This window comes from Tribolium castaneum, chromosome 10 (assembly GCF_031307605.1).
Source record: "Tribolium castaneum strain GA2 chromosome 10, icTriCast1.1, whole genome shotgun sequence".
Classification (NCBI taxonomy): domain Eukaryota; kingdom Metazoa; phylum Arthropoda; class Insecta; order Coleoptera; family Tenebrionidae; genus Tribolium; species Tribolium castaneum.
The window spans coordinates 4,005,638-4,023,802 of NC_087403.1; the positions used below are offsets into that span (position 1 = coordinate 4,005,638).

At 37.0% G+C, this 18,165-nt stretch overlaps 4 protein-coding genes across 7 annotated transcripts in view; 1 reads left to right on the forward strand and 3 right to left on the reverse strand.

Annotated features, from left to right (window-relative positions):
• LOC660987 (SLIT-ROBO Rho GTPase-activating protein 1) overlaps positions 1-8,296 on the reverse strand; it is a 30,584-nt gene extending 22,288 nt beyond the window's left edge. The window contains exon 1 of one of the 2 annotated variants that reach the window (XM_008195229.3): positions 7,974-8,296. In XM_008195229.3, the coding sequence (XP_008193451.2) occupies positions 7,974-8,049 (76 nt within the window). In that variant the 5' untranslated portion in view covers positions 8,050-8,296. Of the gene's footprint in view, positions 1-4,905; positions 5,039-7,973 lie in introns of those variants that run through there. The other variant, XM_008195230.3, reaches the window with a different exon arrangement.
• Positions 8,297-8,498: 202 nt separating this feature from the next.
• On the forward strand, positions 8,499-13,498 carry Taf3 (TBP-associated factor 3). Of its 3 annotated transcripts, XM_008195235.3 has the most exons (11): positions 8,499-8,868; positions 8,915-9,157; positions 9,899-10,022; positions 10,062-10,941; positions 10,991-11,168; positions 11,266-11,755; positions 11,802-11,962; positions 12,249-12,406; positions 12,666-12,799; positions 13,008-13,108; positions 13,159-13,498. In XM_008195235.3, exons 1-10 carry the CDS (start codon positions 8,703-8,705, stop codon positions 13,072-13,074), a joined length of 2,601 nt encoding a protein of 866 aa, XP_008193457.2. In that variant the 5' UTR covers positions 8,499-8,702; the 3' UTR covers positions 13,075-13,108; positions 13,159-13,498. The 3 variants fall into 3 exon arrangements, with proteins under 3 accessions (XP_008193457.2, XP_008193456.2, XP_001814148.2); XM_008195234.3 differs by lacking the exon at positions 12,666-12,799; XM_001814096.4 differs by lacking the exon at positions 12,249-12,406.
• Positions 13,330-14,622, reverse strand: LOC103313040 (uncharacterized). Its single transcript, XM_008195231.3, has 5 exons — positions 14,466-14,622; positions 14,254-14,416; positions 14,045-14,208; positions 13,690-13,999; positions 13,330-13,634 (listed from the first exon to the last, which is right to left on the reverse strand). Exons 1-5 carry the CDS (start codon positions 14,525-14,527, stop codon positions 13,491-13,493), a joined length of 843 nt encoding a protein of 280 aa, XP_008193453.2. The 5' UTR covers positions 14,528-14,622; the 3' UTR covers positions 13,330-13,490.
• A 311-nt stretch (positions 14,623-14,933) lies between these two features.
• On the reverse strand, positions 14,934-18,154 carry Cul4 (Cullin 4). The gene is made up of 5 exons (XM_001814147.3): positions 17,754-18,154; positions 16,628-17,707; positions 15,668-16,473; positions 15,462-15,614; positions 14,934-15,413 (listed from the first exon to the last, which is right to left on the reverse strand). Exons 1-5 carry the CDS (start codon positions 17,986-17,988, stop codon positions 15,318-15,320), a joined length of 2,370 nt encoding a protein of 789 aa, XP_001814199.1. The 5' UTR covers positions 17,989-18,154; the 3' UTR covers positions 14,934-15,317.
• Between the last annotated feature and the right edge of the window lie 11 nt (positions 18,155-18,165).

Consider the following 18,165-nt stretch of genomic DNA (forward strand, 5'->3'; position numbering starts at 1 on the left):
AAACGGAAAAGTCGCATATTTCGACAATTAGTGCGATTCTGCTGATTGCCCAAAAATAATACCAAGTACAGCCGCCGAAAAAGAAAATGACGCGACCACAACCACTGTCATTAATGTAATTGTAAAATAAGTTAATATGCGAATAAATTGAGCTAAAGTTAGCCACAGCCACAGAAAAACAAGTCCTGTAAAAAATAATAATGAAAAAATTATGCTCCGATTTATTGAATTTCATTTCCTCAAATGTCATGTTAACTTTGAAAAAAAGTACACAAAGGACGCAAACCTAGTAGATTTTGCGTTTTTTTGACGAATTTTGAGACGCTGAAGTGATGGTTGCACCCAATATATCTCAAAAACTTGTATAAATAGTAAAAATTCAGTTGATTTATTTTGACTTCCTTTGAGATCTGCTATCATAAAATATAAAAAACAGACGTTTTTATTGGTTAAAATGTTTCTAGTTAATAATTCATTAATCTGTAATCAGTTAACACATCTCTTGCTGCTTTGTTATCATCAACACCAAAATATTCCTCAAAATTCGATGAAAAGTTCGTAATAAACGGAAAAGTCACATATTTCGACAACTAGTGCGATTCTGCTGATTGCCCAAAAATAATACCAAGTACAGCCGCCGAAAAAGAAAATGACGCGACCACAACCACTGTCATAAATGTAGTTGTAAAATAAGTTAATATGCAAATAAATTGAGCTATAGTTAGCCACAGCCACAGAAAAACAAGTCCTGTAAAAAATAATAATGAAAAAATTATGCTCCGATTTACTGAATTTCATTTCCTCAAATGTCATGTTAACTTTGAAAAAAAGTACACAAAGGACGCAAACCTAGTAGATTTTGCGTTTTTTTGACGAATTTTGAGACGCTGAAGTGATGGTTGCACCCTATATATCTCAAAAACTTGTATAAATAGTAAAAATTCAGTTGATTTATTTTGACTTCCTTTGAGATCTGCTATCATAAAATATAAAAAACAGACGTTTTTATTGGTTCAAATGTTTTTAGTTAATAATTCATTAATCTGTTCATCAGTTAACACATCTCTTGCTGCTTTGTTATCATCAACACCAAAATATTCCTCAAAATTCGATGAAAAGTTCGTAATAAACGGAAAAGTCGCATATTTCGACAACTAGTGCGATTCTGCTGATTGCCCAAAATAATATCAAGTACAGCCGCCAAAAAAGAAAATGACGCGACCACAACCACTGTTATAAATGTAATTGTAAAATAAGTTAATATGCGAATAAATTGAGCTAAAGTTAGCCACAGCCACAGAAAAACAAGTCCTGCAAAAAATAATAATGAAAAAATTATGCTCCGATTTATTGAATTTCATTTCCTCAAATGTCATGTTAACTTTGAAAAAAAGTACACAAAAGACGCAAACCTAGTAGATTTTGCGTTATTTTGACGAATTTTGAGACGCTGAAGTGATGGTTGCACCCTACATATCTCAAAAACTTGTATAAATAGTAAAAATTCAGCTGATTTATTTTGACTTCCTTTGAGATCTGCTATCATAAAATATAAAAAACAGACGTTTTTATTGGTTCAAATGTTTTTAGTTAATAATTCATTAATCTGTTCATCAGTTAACACATCTCTTGCTGCTTTGTTATCATCAACACCAAAATATTCCTCAAAATTCGATGAAAAGTTCGTAATAAACGGAAAAGTCGCATATTTCGACAATTAGTGCGATTCTGCTGATTGCCCAAAAATAATACCAAGTACAGCCGCCGAAAAAGAAAATGACGCGACCACAACCACTGTCATAAATGTAATTGTAAAATAAGTTAATATGCGAATAAATTGAGCTAAAGTTAGCCACAGCCACAGAAAAACAAGTCCTGTAAAAAATAATAATGAAAAAATTATGCTCCGATTTACTGAATTTCATTTCCTCAAATGTCATGTTAACTTTGAAAAAAAGTACACAAAAGACGCAAACCTAGTAGATTTTGCGTTTTTTTGACGAATTTTGAGACGCTGAAGTGATGGTTGCACCCTATATATCTCAAAAACTTGTATAAATAGTAAAAATTCAGCTGATTTATTTTGACTTCCTTTGAGATCTGCTATCATAAAATATAAAAAACAGACGTTTTTATTGGTTAAAATGTTTTAGTTAATAATTCATTAATCTGTTCATCAGTTAACACATCTCTTGCTGCTTTGTTATCATCAACACCAAAATATTCCTGAAAATTCGATGAAACGTTCGTAATAAACGGAAAATTTTAAGTCAAATTTAGTTCGTTATATCCGGAAATTCGTTATAACCGGACTCCAAGGTAATTGATTATTTCCAAAAATTAAAAAAATTATAGTAAATAATAATTAAGACACGATTGAGTTCGCAAATTTTAAAGCAAAAAAGTGGCTTAAAGTTATAATTTTTTACTTCCAAAAAATTAGTGGTAATTCATTCCAAAAAAGGGATTATTTTCATTTTTTTGAAATTTTTTTCAAAATTCAACAATAATAAAAATAAAATAAAATAAAAAATTGAAATAAAAATTGCTGTGTTTGTCTGAAATAATAGGATTTTATTAATAATAAATAAAATAATACTAATAAATTAATTCGCAATGATAATTTAATGCAAACTAAAAAAATCCGTGTTATTCGGCAAATTTTAGTCGCACATGAAAATTTATTTTGTATCAGCCAAATGATAAATTAAATAAACTAACTAGTAAACTAACTTTAATAATAACTAATAAACTAACTTTAATTTGTGAAACGTTGCGTCGCGACGAACTTGAAAACTGTTTTATTTCATATTTGTCGAAACCAACCAATCCCGACAAAAAGTCCTTAAACGAAATTAATTTAGAATATTCATACGACCTAATGCTAATGTGTTCGATACCGTAAGTTCATAACGCGTAACGAGAGCTGAATTTTCGCTTATTCAAAATTAGCCAGTTTCACACGAAGAGGAAAACCTCTTGTTCAATAATTCACCAATTCATTCTATATTTATTGCGGAAAAAATAGAACCGATGAAAAAAAAATAGAAGCAGAAGATCATCGACACCTGAAATAACAGAAGCAGCAGAAATAACTAAACTAAATAAATAACAATGATTCTGCCGACCGACCCTTCTCCCCTGCCATTGATGGTAAAAATAACAATGGACTAATTTTCACTAAATGGGTGTTAAAATTTTAAACTAAATTCCATAAATAAGTAAATTCGACGCCCACACAGGCAAACTTTATAAAGGAATTAAACGAATCCTAAAAGTTCAATGACTTCGAAGTTGGTGGCGCTTTCGGCCCAACCGGAAATGAAACTCCGGGAGAGCTTTATAGCGCTATGGAAATAAGAAAAACAATAAATTATTAATATTGTTCATAGCAACGCAAAACAATGTTTATTGCAAAACAACATACATTGTATTAATTCGATATAAACGCTTCCATTAACTTCGATTACGTACAGTGGGGTTCCCGCCCACTGGCTCCATTTATTTAACAGAAGTCGATACTTAAGGGATTTCTACGCATTATCCAAAGCTAAATAAACGATTCTGTAAATCTCCGAGGGCAATACTGACCTTTCAGTTACATCTAGACGAAAAAAATGGAAATAATTTTTCGAATGCTTCGCATGTTTGAAATTAAATCAGCATTTTGCACAAAAACAAAACCGCTCGTGTATAAAACAACGAATTAGGAAATTACTGAAGTGAATTCGGCAAACAAAATTGTTTTTAAAAAGTTTACAATTTCACCTTTTGATCAACCATATGTACAAAGCGCAGACGAAGCAATTAGCCAGACCATGAACTTAAAAACAGCCGCAATTCAATATTGGATACGTTATGTAAAAAGCTCAAACTCGCGCTTTGATAAAACAACATTTTGTTTTATAAAAATTCACTTTTAGGAAAATAATCAAAAGTCGGCTCATATTATTAGATTTGCCAAAATTGAATTGCGTGGTAAAAGCGGTTTGATGAAATTGGATGTTTTTAGACACGGCATCAACAATCAAATAATCAGATTTTGCATTAAAATTTTTTCAGTCAAGGGCTCAATTAGATGTTTATTACTAGGCGGAAAAACCACACTTTCGACAAAGTGTGGAACCACAAGTGATTCACACATTTGTTGTTCCAGTGGCGTCTTTTTATTATTGCGTTATCTGGGCACAAATGTATGATTAAGGCAACTTTTTGTGTAATTAATTATTAACAATTGCCAGATGTACCGCATACTTTAGGTTTTACATCAGTTATGCGCACAGAAAGCACAAAGCGAGGTGTTTACTTAAAACTGAAGCTAAGACTGTTGAACTATTGTTTATTATTTTTTCGCACATCTATAAAGTCGGCTAAAACGCCCACGATGAAATGCACATCCAATCCGGTCATAATGCAACAAAGCAAAATGACTGGCTCCACTTAACAATAAACGAATTAAAAAATGCTTTGTAAATAATTATCTGTGATGTCAATTACGAATTCGCCAAAGTCATGTTTGCATCAGTGTTATTTATACTGGTTTCCTGTTTGGTTATACTCAATTTGTGTCAAGATAAGACAACCGCTCGGTTGAAAGCTGCTAAAAAGCAAACATAATGCGATGCCACTTTTTAAGTGTAAGTGAAGAACAGCAACATATTGATACGATTAAGAGCGCTGGAGAGGATCGAGTTACTCCTCCGTTAACACAAATAAAGCATTTCATGATTTATCAATAAACGGCGAGTGATAGTACAATAAGTGCGAGTTAACGAGACTTCTTCTCGCTAATTGCGGTTTATTGATAAACAAACATCGGTTTTGGAGTATGTTTGCCCTTTTAATGAGGTAATTGAGATTTGTTTGTTTAATGTCGAGAAAATTAGACTTATTTATTATTATTACCTTCCGTCCAGTCGCATTTAGTGTTTTTGCGGGCGCGAGACTGCTTCATATCGACCTAACAGCACGACACTAGAACAATGACTGAAAAAACTAAATCGTGAATTAGTAAGGAAAACCACATCCCCGTACAGAGCACGTATAATGAGCTTGATGACTTAAACAACCATTTCCTATACCATTAAACACTACAAGGGTCATGTGTTCCAATTCGAATCTGACACCCATGCATTATTTCCTCATCTGAGTGAAAAACTATTAAACAAACTTCGAATCGGACCTGTTACCGCCACCAAAAACCATAAAAAGATAAGACTGCGACTGCTTCTGTTACTCAAGACTAAAAAAACGCCAGAAATATGTTTCATGTCTGTTGAAAACAAGACAGGGGCTCGGAAACAAACAGCACGGCTTCGCCAGATTGTTTTGATTATCAATTTTCAAACATTTCCACAAACTATGGAAAAATCTACATTGATCACTTCGCTCGTCGTTTCGCAAAAAATTGAAACACGCCGAAAATATCACGTGGTGTCCATATGGGTTCAAACTTCGAGCCCTTTTCGTGGAAAAAACTGTCTGCATTTTAAATTAGAGTCAGCCACATCTGATTGCTGCACCAGATTGGAGTGATAAAGCTCCCATAAAAAGCGCTTCCGTTGTTCGAAGCCCCCGCAAATTAATAAAATTATTTTAGTCTCCAACAAATTCACGTCTGCAAGACAAAGCATGAGTGATGGTATCGATTGAATTGTTCGTCCCCTCGAGAAAACCGTACTGTCAGTACAAACATCACCCCCTACTCTGGCTTTCTAATTAACGACACGAAATATCAATGGTGTTGTGAAGGACACAAAACAAAAATATAAATATTAGCAGAGTTGCGACAATAATGACGGAATTTTTGCTTCATTTTTCAACCTCAAATTTTCAACGTTAAGTAAATTTACCGAAGCAGCGAACTGTCGCAATTTTACTCACAATTATTTATTTCACAACAAAGACAATATTTATACAACGGTGTGGCAAACAAATTTTACTGTTTTTAAATTATTTTCATCGCTTGATCGTGGGCTAAGTTTATTAATGACAATTGGTAATTGTAGTCATGGTCAACTTACTTGTACGTTTCGCTGAATCTTTTCAATGACACGCAAAAATTATTCGAAAAACCTAGCAGGTGCAAGACCGTTTCAAAGTGCATTTTACAGTGGAACTCGGTCACAACGAACCCGGCTTTTAACGAACAAAGTAAATATTAAAAAACTATACTTTGTATAGTTTGTACTTTGTAACGTAGTTACAATAAATAATCGTATTTCTAATCCTACTATTACAAATGTAGGTGTGCCACACGGGTCTATTTTAGGACCAATTCTTTTCATATTATTAATAGTTTACCTTCATCTGTAACAATTTTATAATCAGAAATTTAAAACCTGATTTTTTAGATAGACAATTTAATAATCTTTAAGGAGCAATAGCAAAAAATAGGGTGTTCCATTAACTTTTTCAAGTTATTCAATTTTTAACAAACTTATTAATTTCTCTACTTTTTTAATTGCAATGCGCAAGACAATTAGTACAAATATAAGTTTAAACTTTTCCCTTTAAAGTGGTGAAATTCCTACTCGTCTGAGATTCTTAGTTTTTATGTAATATTTTTTTCAAAAAGCGTGTTTTCGTCAAAAAATCAAACTATTTCAAAATCGACTATAACAATCTAGCTTAAAAACATCAGTTAAAAAAATATAGGTTGTTTTAATTTCACGGCGTTTCGTAATAAAAAGATTAATTTTCTAACGATGAAAGGTCAAAGGACTTTTTCACATCGGTAGGACACCCTGTACGTGCCCTATTATCAAAGTAGGTATACCTACGTAATTATGTAATATTTTTTAATAAAATAGATGATATTTTATTTCCGGTAACTTTAAAACGTTAAAACTCATTTAACGTAAAAGTTAAGACGACGTTCCACTGTATTAAATAAATATTTCCACTGCGCTTAAAGGACATCGATTTTTAATGGATTTGGCTAAATCTGCACCCGCTGATTTGGGTTTCAATTCGGTCTCCCCTTTGCAAATAATTAAAAAATAATTAAAAAAATCTCGTTACTCTAATCCTCCCTTCAATCAAGCCCACCCCACTGTATGTTAAATTTTTAGTTTGGTGGTGCAGACGCACCAAAGCGGCGCCGTTCTTTTCTGACGGACACGAGACGAAGTCGTTTGTATGATGCGATTATTACGCTATTTGCCTCAAAAGTCACGTCTGAGCTTAATTCGGACACAAATCAACCAATCAGTCTGCGCCGTCATGGCGCTACATTTGACCTAAAGGACGTTATTATTACCGGTTATAACCGTCATAAAATATACAACATTGAACCCGATTATTAAAATATCACACATGAAGCAGGCGAGATGGGACGCTCACATTTATAATACTATAAATTTTTTATGGCTTTTTCGCCGCTGTCGATTATTTTCGACTGGATGCCTGACAGTTCGGGGCTATTTAACACCTTTGTTAATTCGCTTATCTTGCTAACTGTTGTTTACAAGTTCAAGTTCAGGCTGAATTTACGACATCTTGCATAATTTTCGCTTGTGACATTAACTTTGATAATTAGTTGGATTTTCTTGTCTTTTACCGCCTCAGGTATAACTTGATAAGAATCCAGAGTGGCCTTGGGCGGAATTCGGAAATCGAAAATACGCCTGTTTTGCAAAACTATTAATAAATATTATTGATTTAATAGTAATATCCTGTTTATAGAGAATTATTGTTTACGCCAGGAATCAGGATTCTGCTAAAGTGGCTTAATTACATTGTTAATTAAAATTCGATTGTTTTATTTGGATTGATTTAATGATAAAAAATATGATATTTATTGACGCAAACCGGAGACTGAATAGTAACGGCTGCAGGTAAAAGGTTATTGTTGCAATACCGTGACCTTGGGTAACGACTTTTACAGAAATTTAAATATTACAAAAATAAGTAACTCCGTTCCACCTTTAGACGCGTTAAATATTCGGTGATAACTAGACAGGTGTACTCACTGTTAAAAACCAAAAGTTTTCTCGTGGATCCCAGCCGTTTGATTGGTGATTTCAATTCTTGCTCATTTTCATCCATCCTTACAAAATAAGTAGCCGGTATATAAGAAACAAACTGGCGAATTCTAAAACCGTCTTCACACAAAAATAACTACTTTCACGTCCAAACGCAAGTTATGTTTTGTTGCTAACTCGGAAAAACATTTAATGAGAAGTGGTCATTTGAGACAATGTTGCCATTTCAAATCGGTGTGCACTAATTCGAATACGTTAATTCGTTACTGAGTGTTGTTGCGAACGCTACCACGAACAAAACGATTTGTACACTGTCTATTTGAACATAACATGCTACTCTCTACTCAAAATAGAATGCCGCTGTCGCTTGTAAACACACCAGCGACCAGCGCCATCTTTGGACCCGCCTCTACACTGCCCACTTGTAATGCCCAAACCGCCCACAAACATGGACGCCAGCGGTTAAGCGGTTAGTACCGTTTGCAACCCACTGTGCGCAACCAAATAAAAAATTATCGGTTCGGTTGGGTTAACAGATCGTCTCTCCTGCGTATTTATCGCTATTCTGAATATAGTTTGGCGTTTTTAAGCATTAAAAGCATGTCTGATGTCTGCCGTCTGTCAAGGTCACGGGTGTTGATACAAAATGGAAGTTTATTTGTATTAGGTGTTGGTGCACCCTTTTATAGAGCTTGTGTAGTCAAATAAATCGGCAAAATGTCTCGTAATTACACACGAGACCACCTTAAGATATCTGTAGCGAAAATTTTACAAACGCTAGGATGGAACTCGATAAATTCAACACCGTTGGAGATTTTAACCGACATTTTAGGGAATTACATGGGCCAGATTACCAGGAACACAAACAGCTACGCAAACGAATGTACGCAATTTGGAACTTAGGGGCAATGCTAATGTGTGGATTTCAGTTGGGTGCACCCAACCGAACTTGGACCACTTGGGTCTGACCTTTAGGGACATGGGGATCAGCGTCCCGGAGCTGGAGGAGTACGTGAGATATGTTAATTTTGCTGCGGCGCCAAGCGCTGTCCCCAAGTACCCCATACCCAAGGAAGACCATTTGAATTTTCTAAAACCAGGCAGCAAGGAGGTGGTCACCAGACCGGTCCACATACATGAACACCTACCCCCCATGAACCCACTTTTAGAAGGTATAACGCTTTTTTAATATTTGTACCTTAAATAATACATTTGCCATCGGAAATGTCTACAATTTAAGCTATTATACCAAAAAGATCATACCAGTCTACAAGAAAATGAGTGCTATAGACCAATAGATATTCAAATCACATTCACATTTTCTTTATTTTGAATAGCGTAGTTACAATAAATAATCGTATTTCTAGTCCTACCATTACAAATAAAGGTGTGCCACAGGGGTCTATTTTAGGGCCAATTCTTTTTTTATTATTATTTAGTATTATCAGAAATTTAAAACTTGTTTTTTTAGATAGACTATTTAATAATCTTTCAGAAGCAACAGCAAAAAATAGGGCGTTCCATTAACTTTTTCAAGTTATTCAACTTTTAACAAACTTATTAATTTCTCTACTTTTCTAATTGCAGTGCGCAAAACAATTGGTACAAATAAACATATAAACTTTTTCCTTTAAAGTGGTGAAATTCCTACTTCGCGTGTTTTTGTCAAAAAAATCAAATTATTTCAGCAAAATCGACCAGTACAAGTTTAGAACAAAATCATCAGTATTAAAAGCTACGTCCAAAAATGCAATAAAATTTAGGGTGTGCCATTTGAAAAAACATAACTTTAGTGTTTTTTTAATATTGGGACACCTGCATATACACCGGAATTTTTTTTTAAATGCAGCCATTTTAAAAAACAGTTAACGTCTCTAATAGTGAACAATTAATAATTATTATTATTATTATAGGTAATAGAAATGAATTAGAAGCGATCAATTGTAAAGTTGAGGAACTGGAAGACACCAACCCTGAAAATTCCCAAGTTTTTAAAAAACCGGCCGACATATCACCTTCAGAGTTCAAACGGCCTAGGTATTATCTATTTCCAAATTCACAATAAGGCTGTCTTAGTTTCCGCAGAGAAGAAGAAGGCAGTCGGCCGACAAGAGAAATAAGCAGTGTGATGATGACAACTTCTGGGTTTCTATCCCCAGCGCGAGAAGGCAAATTACCTGAATCCAGAACCCCAATTTCGTCCATAGACCCAATGGGTCCCGTAAACCCACCCCAGGAAACCATCGATCTGAATAAAAAACCGACGAAAGTCGTCAAAAAAGTTGAGAAAAAGAAATTCAAGCAGGAAGGAAACACGGACCCGGCTCTAGCGGGCAAAAACAGAATCAACTCAATGAAGTGTATACTGAAATCGAAGCAACAACAGAAAGCGCCCAACAAGGTCCTCAACCCCCTGGCACACGACATCTCCCAGCTGCAGAACAAAGCAAACCAAGCCGCTAAGATCAGCAAAACCTTGGCTGCAGCCCGGCTTAAAACGGAGAAACTCAACACTACGATCACCCCCATTCCCATGCGGCCCAACAGCCCCCAAGTCTTCCCACCTGAGCACGACAACGTCGACAAACTCTTCACGGAGCCCGACAAGAAAAAAGTCAACATATTTAAGAAAATATCAAACGTGAAGAACGAAAAAACCGACGTTAAAATAAAAAAAGACGATATTAAACAAGAATCGAGGGAAAGCTCCCCCGACTTGATAATCGACGAACCGGACGAAGTCCTCCCCAAATTCACCCACTTATCAAGCGACGTGACCATCGAACCCATCAATTCCTCGGCCCAGAAAAGCCCAGAAAAGATGGACACGCCCTACTTTGACGATGACTCCCAACCGGGGACTCCCTCAACCCCCAAAACCCCCGAAATGATCTCACACAGCCCGCCAATAGTCAAGGAAAAACGCAAGCGGAAAGACAGCAAGAAGATAAAGAGAGTAACGGAGCTTCGCAACAATTTGTATTCCCACTAAGGTTGTTTTTCAGATTCAGAAAAACCAAAGTCCGCATCGGCTAGACAACGATACGATGGACATGGACATGGAGCGGCCCAAAACACCGGAAGCCCAAGTGTTACCCAAAATGGAGTTTCCGCCAACTGTGCCCGTTCCCATCCCCAACCACGCGCCCCTGGCCCCCATCCCCTTCCCCTTCAACTTTGGAGGTAAATTCGCGTGTTACGATTCTATGATATTTTTTTTTTCGTTTCCGAAAATAGTGAACGGTTTTTTCTTTATCCTAGTTTTGCTTTTCAATTCTAGGTCCGGGATTGATACCAACGCCTTTGGCGAACCCACTGATCCCCCCACTGCCGTTTCCGCCCATGAATTTGTACAATTTTGGGCAAAAACCACATTTGTCTTCATTCCACCAGAAAATCGAACCGCCGCCGCCGTCAGATGTTCACGTGGTGGAAGATTCCCCATCTCCCCCTGGCAAACTAGGGGAGAAACCGCTTTCTAACGACACTTCTGATCCCGGCTCACCATCGTCAAAGTTGGAAAAGAAGAACAAGGAACACAAAAAGGAAAAGAAAGACAAGATCAAGAAACGCAACAAGAAGGATAAAATCAAAAACAAGGCCGAAAAGAAGAAGTTGAAGGAGGAGAAGAAGGAGAAAATCAAAAAAGAGAAGAAGGAGAAACGCAATAAGGAGAAGGAGCTGAAAGAGGGCGACTCTCCAGGTGTGAAAATCACGCTCAAGCTGAAATCGCCGTCGCCAAGTCCGGAGCCGTCGGAGACCCGGAAATTGTAAGTTGTGGGAATGAAAATCAGTAAAGTTTCTATTTTGTGTTAGGAACATTAAGCCGATTGTGAAGAAGGAGGAAGAGGATGTGGTTACGAGTAGCGAGGATAGGGTGAAACGGGAGACGTCGCCCGGTTTGGCCAAAATCTCGGCTTTGGTGTGCGGACCACCTAAACCTAAGCCTGTAAACCCGCCAAAGACCGTGCAGCCAGGCAAGTTTGTGTTGAGATTAGCACACTCGTTGTTTTCCTTTGTTTTGTTATTATTATTTGAGTGCCAAATTCGGACTAACGGCTTAGTTTTGGTCATTTTGTTATTTGTATGCGTGTGCGTTGTGCCACCTTTGAAGTGTTTAGTTTTTTGATTTTGAAACACTAAGTTTGGCTTGCATCAGTTAAACAGTGTACCACTCAGCATGTGATTAGTTTTGTTATTGTTTTGTTTAGTTTATTTTAACTTACTGATGAGGTCTCTCCTTACTATTTTTTTGCTCTGCAGCTTTCAATGACAGTTATCCTAGTTCCTCTTCTGATAATTTCGTAAACCAAACGAAGAAAACCATGCTAAAACCCATTCCTAAAATACGAACAAAAGAAATTAGGAGAGAGATTGTTGATGTTCCAATAGTACCACCAGCTCCTCCTTCCAGATACATTGTAAGTACTATGCGGAACGAAGAAGAGCTCAGGCGTTCGAAAATCAAATCTGACCTAGGAATCATCTTCATTCTCCTCCCCGTCTCCTCTCATTGTCATTTATTTTATCATGCATTGTCTTTGCTTATTTCATTTGCTTCATAGTGTCATGCTTGTGGTGGGGGGGTTGTGTAGATCTGCATGGGTTTGCGTTATCTCGTTTGAGTGTGCTACCGTTGTACATATTGTTAAAAGTCGTTAAGTTGTGAGTTTTGAACAGCTGAAGAGACAGCACAGGAAGAAATGCCAAACACACCAGCGGCTAGAACTGGTCCTGGACCAGGTAGGCCCAGAATCCATCCCATCAAACCAAAACCTTCTAAGCCTAAAAAACGCCGAACACCCGTCAAGAAAGTAAGTTCAGTGTGTGTCAGACAATATGCGGACCTGTTCTGGCTTATGAGTGCCCACGATTTTATTCATCATTCACCAACATGGTCAGATTTGAGCGCTTGTTTCGCTGCTTTGTGTGAATGTCTGTGCGCTTTCCATGATTTCAATTCACCACTTGCTGGTGAATCGGGGTCGGTTTTTACGTTTCACTTGAAATAATCTCTTCAAGGACGCCGACGGGAACGAGGTGTGGATTTGCCCCGGATGTGGGAGCCAGGATGACGGCAGTCCGATGATTGGCTGCGACGGATGCGACGCCTGGTACCATTGGTAATAAATAAATAACTTAGTTTCAGCCGAAATTAATGAATCGCCGGTAGGGTTTGTGTGGGGATTCAAGTGCCGCCCGACGACAGTGAGGACTGGTACTGCAGACACTGCTTACTGAAGAAGAACGAAGACTTGCAGAGCGACAAACAGAAGAAGAAGCGCAAGAAAAAGGAGAAGAAGGAACATAATTGAGCAATAGGTTTCCAAACAAGTAACAGTAATTGTGATAAACTAGAAAATTTATTTGTATTTCGCCGTTTTTAACCTACACCTAAATTTTTTTTATTTATACCACCATTTTTGTATAATTTGCAGCGATTTGTATAAGTTGGGATCATTGTATTAATTTTTTACGAGTAATTTATTGTCTGAATAAAGATTGTTACTTAACTAGTGTCCTTATTTTCCTCCTGGCGTCGAAAATGTCGTTCTGACAACCCTCCACTTCTAACTTTATCTGCGTGTGCAAGTATTCATTCTTTTCTTTTAACTTGCTCATCGCCTGTTTCAAATCTTTTACAGTTTTCTTAAACATGGAACAATGAACGTTGTTATATTATATAATATCACGAATTGCTTACCTCCAGTTTTGATATTTTGGTTTCATTCTCAAATTTTGACTTTTGAATAATTGAGTACAGCTGTCTGTTATGCTTCCGGAGTTTGGAAACAAGCAGACTTTGTCTCTCAATCTCGTCCTTGCTCTTCTGAATTGTTTGCCGGTACCGTGACTTTAGTTCAGTATTTAGTTTCTCACTTTCCTCTTTTAAAGTCTCAAGCACTACACTGTAACTCGCAGACGCAACGCCTGACAATTTTTTGAAAAAATAATGCTTGATTCTATTGGACTTCTCCAGTTCGTGGAATAATGATTCACGAAAATAATCAACCCTGAAAATGAGTTGAGCTAGTGATTACTTCGACCACAAAACTTACTGTCCATTTAAATAAGACACATGTTCTGTGAAATGTCGCTCATTCTCTTCAATTTCCTGCTGAAATAATTCCCGTTCAGCGTTGAAAGTTTCCAAAAACTCGTTTACTTCCAATAACTTTTCTTTAAGATTTTGGTGGAGGAGTTTGCAGTTTTGGAAATTGTCCTATGATCAAGTTTAAATTTTTAATACTTCCAAATTTGCACTCACATGCTCTAGAAATCTACTCGATTGATCAACCAAATTTGTTATGTATTCCGACACGTAACTTGTCCGTTTTTCTAATAATTTTTTCTTCAGAATTGTTATCAGTTCCTCTTGTTCTATAATTTTTTTGTGCAACTCTATGTTTTTGGCACTGAGGTCTTTATACCTTAAACACTGACGTGAAGTTGTTAGATTTATAATTTGCTGTTTATTACCATTCAATTCGTTCCTCCTCAGCTAATAAGAGAATTTTACAATTATCGCACTTGGGGTACATTTCGCACAGGAATTTAACTTTTTATTATGAAAATGCAACTTTACACATTGTTCGTGTCAAAACATTTGAACGAAACTGTCAAATTTGAACCGCGTGGGGGAATTTCCACTGTTAGGTTGCTGCCCGTGTTACTCATTTGAATTTAATTTAACGGTCATGTGAAAAACTTAAACGAATTTTTATCTACCAAAAATTTATATTATTTAATTTTGTTAAAATTTTAACTCAATTCAAGATTTATTTAGATTGTTACCAATTATATTGTGTATGTTTTTTAACTTGATGATGTTTATTATACAAACGAAACGTCGCAACCAGACTTTTTATTTAAAACCTTTAATTTTATCTCAACTTAAAACAGTTTAAAAGGGGTTTTGGGATTGGGAGCAGGCACAAAAACAGTAGGTTGAAACCACGTAATTTTGTATTTAAATTACAAAAGAAAAATCACATTTTAAACCGAGACTTAACTGTAAATTATAAGATAATTTTTACATGGATGTATTTACAAATATACTGAGAATTTGAAACATTTGAAACAGAACGAAAAAGTAATCTGTATTTACAAGTGTTTTATAAACACATGTGTGTAACTAATAATAAAACATTAACAAATATTCAGGCAAAGTATTAACGGTTTTGTTGAGAAGTCGTAAAATCAGCGATGGTTATTTACAAGCCAGGAGGTCTGGACTAGAAACTGGATGAATGACTCCATCGTATTTGAAATTCAGGCAAAAGCAAACCATGAAGATACATAGACTAAATAAAATAATACTAATAAAAGAAATTAAGCCACATAGTTGTATTGGTTGGAATTATCTTTATCACGTTCCATGTAGTCTCTATCAATGAGAGACTCAATGCGTTTCTTCAAATCAGAAGGCTGGAAAAAATTAATTAACAGGAGAAAATACACGGAACAAAAACGCACCTTAACAGGAAACTTTAGCTGTGCTAAGAGTTCACTAATGAGCAAATTGTGGCTTAAAGTCTTTCTCATTTTCATGATTCTCACGATTGCCGCATCAATTTGATATTGCCGGTCTTGGAAGACCCGTTCCTCAGTTGCTTTCTGTTCCTCGGTCTGTAAAAATAACAATACAATAGGAACTTAAATGGTTGATTAATGTCACTCACGGTCTCCTTCATTTGTATTTGGTTAATCTTGATACGGAAAAGTTTATTTACAAAGTCATTATTAAATTTAAACTTGTCGTTATCCTCAATTTCCCTTCCTTTCGGAATTTTATTCAAGACTCTAGCCTTCCCACAAGCCAGACTCTGTAAAGTCCTCCTCAACTCCCCATCTTCGATATTAGTAGCTGCCTTAATGTACTCAAAACTGTGCTCATCAGACTCGTTAAAGAGGAGTATCACCAGAGTTTGAAAAAGCGAAACGACTAACTCCTTCTGCCCCGCTTTAAACCTCGCCTTGAGGACGCAATGCCCCAAAGTCGGCTGCCACTGCAGTTTCCTCCCGTTGTGCTTACTTAAGTAAAACTCTTTGAAGATGTCTTGGAACTTGACCATTTGCGGCGGCAGGGTCACGTCCATTGGGGTATAAGTGGGCCAATACCCCATTGTCAAAATATTAACTGTCATGTCTAGAGGTATCAAATCAAGCGTGCTAATATTCAAGTGTTGCTTAAACGCCACGTTGATGTCTTTACTCAACTCCATGTCTTTGAACATTCCTTCTAACTTCGACGTGAAACCGCCACCACATTCCTGCTTTAATTTACTCAACATGCTCTTCTCGGCGTCCACACTCGCCGATTTGCCCACGAGCAATCGCTTCGCCAAGTCTTTTTTATAGAAGGCCTCGAACACGTCTTTACCGTGGATAAACCGGAACAGGACCATTATTTTGTCCAGAAGGCGCTCCAGCTCCTCCTCGGTTGCCTCCTTGTTGCCAGCGCGCAGCTTCGAGTCCACGAATTTTGCTAAAACCGGAAAATACTGACTACATTTCTTCCTTATTATAAATTTAAAACAAATATATTATATAATTCGCTCCAAAACAAAAAATTGTATAAATAAGCAAATAAATAAATGGGCATTTAGTAATTAAATATTTCGGGAAAAAATGAGGATTACCAATGAGTTCGGCTGGCTTGTTGGTGCGTTGGTTGATGAAATGTTCGAACGCCTCCTTGAGCGAGTTGCTGAACATTTCGTTTTTCTTGAAGCAACAAGCGACGATGTTATCCATGGCGTCCTTGAAATCTAGCAATTCTTGCACCATTGTTTTATCTTTTTCGGGGTCAATGACAATAGTGCGCCCCTTTTTCTTAATAAACGCGTTAAACGCGAGACATAGCTCATGAAGGCCGTTTTTGACGCGACTGAAAAGCTGGTAGAGGAGCGACAAGTCATGCAGACGGTTCTCCTCAAGGAGGTTGTCGAGCCCTTTTTGGAGAATATTATTAATGTGTTCACTAAGCAGCTGTTTCTCGACCGTGTGAATTAATTGATATTTTGTACTACAGTCTAAATAATGAATGACCCTTTCGTTTTCTTCGTGAATTCTTTTATCTACATGAGCCAAAAATTCAGGCACTTCGAGTTCTTGCATAAGCCTTTGTCCTTCGGTCGCGTACAAGCGCTCAGTCGCTTGCAGGAATTTTTGTTCAAAAGCTTTGTTGTAAATCTGCAGGTCGGTTAGCATGCGTAGCAGGGACTTGAGTAAAGTCCGGTCGACTTTATCGCCTTGTCGCTCCTTTTCGATCAACATTAACAAACCTTCGACTACGCGCGTTTGGACTAAAGTGTGCAACATGAAGTACTTGCGAAATAAATCTAAGCCCATGTCCCAGATCGAGGAAATGTTGGGGTTCTGGAGCACGTACGTGCGGTCAAGGTACAGGAAGATGCCCCTGATCATGATCATTTGATTACAGTGAGATTGCCAAGTGTCGTTCATTTTTTTCAAAAACAGGAAACGGTCCATGGGCTCTGTGATGAACCGTTCGATGTTGCTGCACACGTGCGCCTCGATCAGGTGCGAGAGCCCGTTGTACAGAATGTGGGACATTTTGTGGCTGCACATGTTCCCAACCGCCTGGTAGAGCTCCTCCAGAAGGTATTCGTTGGGTTTTGATTGTTGTATTGCAATGACCGCACTCTTTAGCTTCTCCCAGGTGGTCTCATGGTAGTCGTCCGGGAGCTTCGGTTCACCTTAAATAACACAAATACACCAAGTCAAACCAGTGCAAACCTTTACTTTTGAAATTCTTTATGATAAGCTTTTTGGTGGTTGGCTTGACAGAGTGGATGTTTAAATTGCGGTTGACGCCGTTCACGTTTGAAAAATTCGCTCGTCGGTTTCGTTCAGGCGAATTGTCACTCATGTTTTCATCAATTTCGATCTCCAAACGCAGCTTTTTCGGCGATCTTTGGGGCTCTTCCAACCTCTTCACAGGACTTCGGTCCTCAACGTTACTAACGTGCCTTGACATAGAAAAACATCACCAACTGGTACAACTAAATAAACTAATTACGAAAACACGCGCACTGTTATTAACTAAACATTATTGTTGGATTTCTAGAAATTACTAAAAATTTCCTTGGCAGGAACACAACATACAAGAGCGGCTGTCAAATTTTCAACCACGCAAAGGACAGAGGGCGCCGCG

What these genes read in the sequence shown, in the direction of transcription:
- Cul4 (XM_001814147.3), bottom strand. Translation starts at nt 17,988, where the DNA reads ATGTCAAGGCACGTTAGTAACGTTGAGGACCGAAGTCCTGTGAAGAGG. An exon ending in TATCATAAAGAATTTCAAAA is followed by an intron (nt 17,708 to 17,753) that starts GTAAAGGTTTGC and finishes GTGTTATTTAAG; the next exon opens with GTGAACCGAAGCTCCCGGAC. An exon ending in AAATACAAATGAAGGAGACC is followed by an intron (nt 15,615 to 15,667) that starts GTGAGTGACATT and finishes TTATTTTTACAG; the next exon opens with ACCGAGGAACAGAAAGCAAC.
- Taf3 (XM_008195234.3), top strand. Translation starts at nt 8,703, where the DNA reads ATGTCTCGTAATTACACACGAGACCACCTTAAGATATCTGTAGCGAAA. An exon ending in ACAGCAAGAAGATAAAGAGA is followed by an intron (nt 10,942 to 10,990) that starts GTAACGGAGCTT and finishes GTTGTTTTTCAG; the next exon opens with ATTCAGAAAAACCAAAGTCC. An exon ending in CTTCCCCTTCAACTTTGGAG is followed by an intron (nt 11,169 to 11,265) that starts GTAAATTCGCGT and finishes TTTCAATTCTAG; the next exon opens with GTCCGGGATTGATACCAACG.
- LOC103313040 (XM_008195231.3), bottom strand. Translation starts at nt 14,527, where the DNA reads ATGTACCCCAAGTGCGATAATTGTAAAATTCTCTTATTAGCTGAGGAG. An exon ending in GAGGAGGAACGAATTGAATG is followed by an intron (nt 14,417 to 14,465) that starts GTAATAAACAGC and finishes TCAGTGTTTAAG; the next exon opens with GTATAAAGACCTCAGTGCCA. An exon ending in CCAAAATATCAAAACTGGAG is followed by an intron (nt 13,635 to 13,689) that starts GTAAGCAATTCG and finishes TCCATGTTTAAG; the next exon opens with AAAACTGTAAAAGATTTGAA.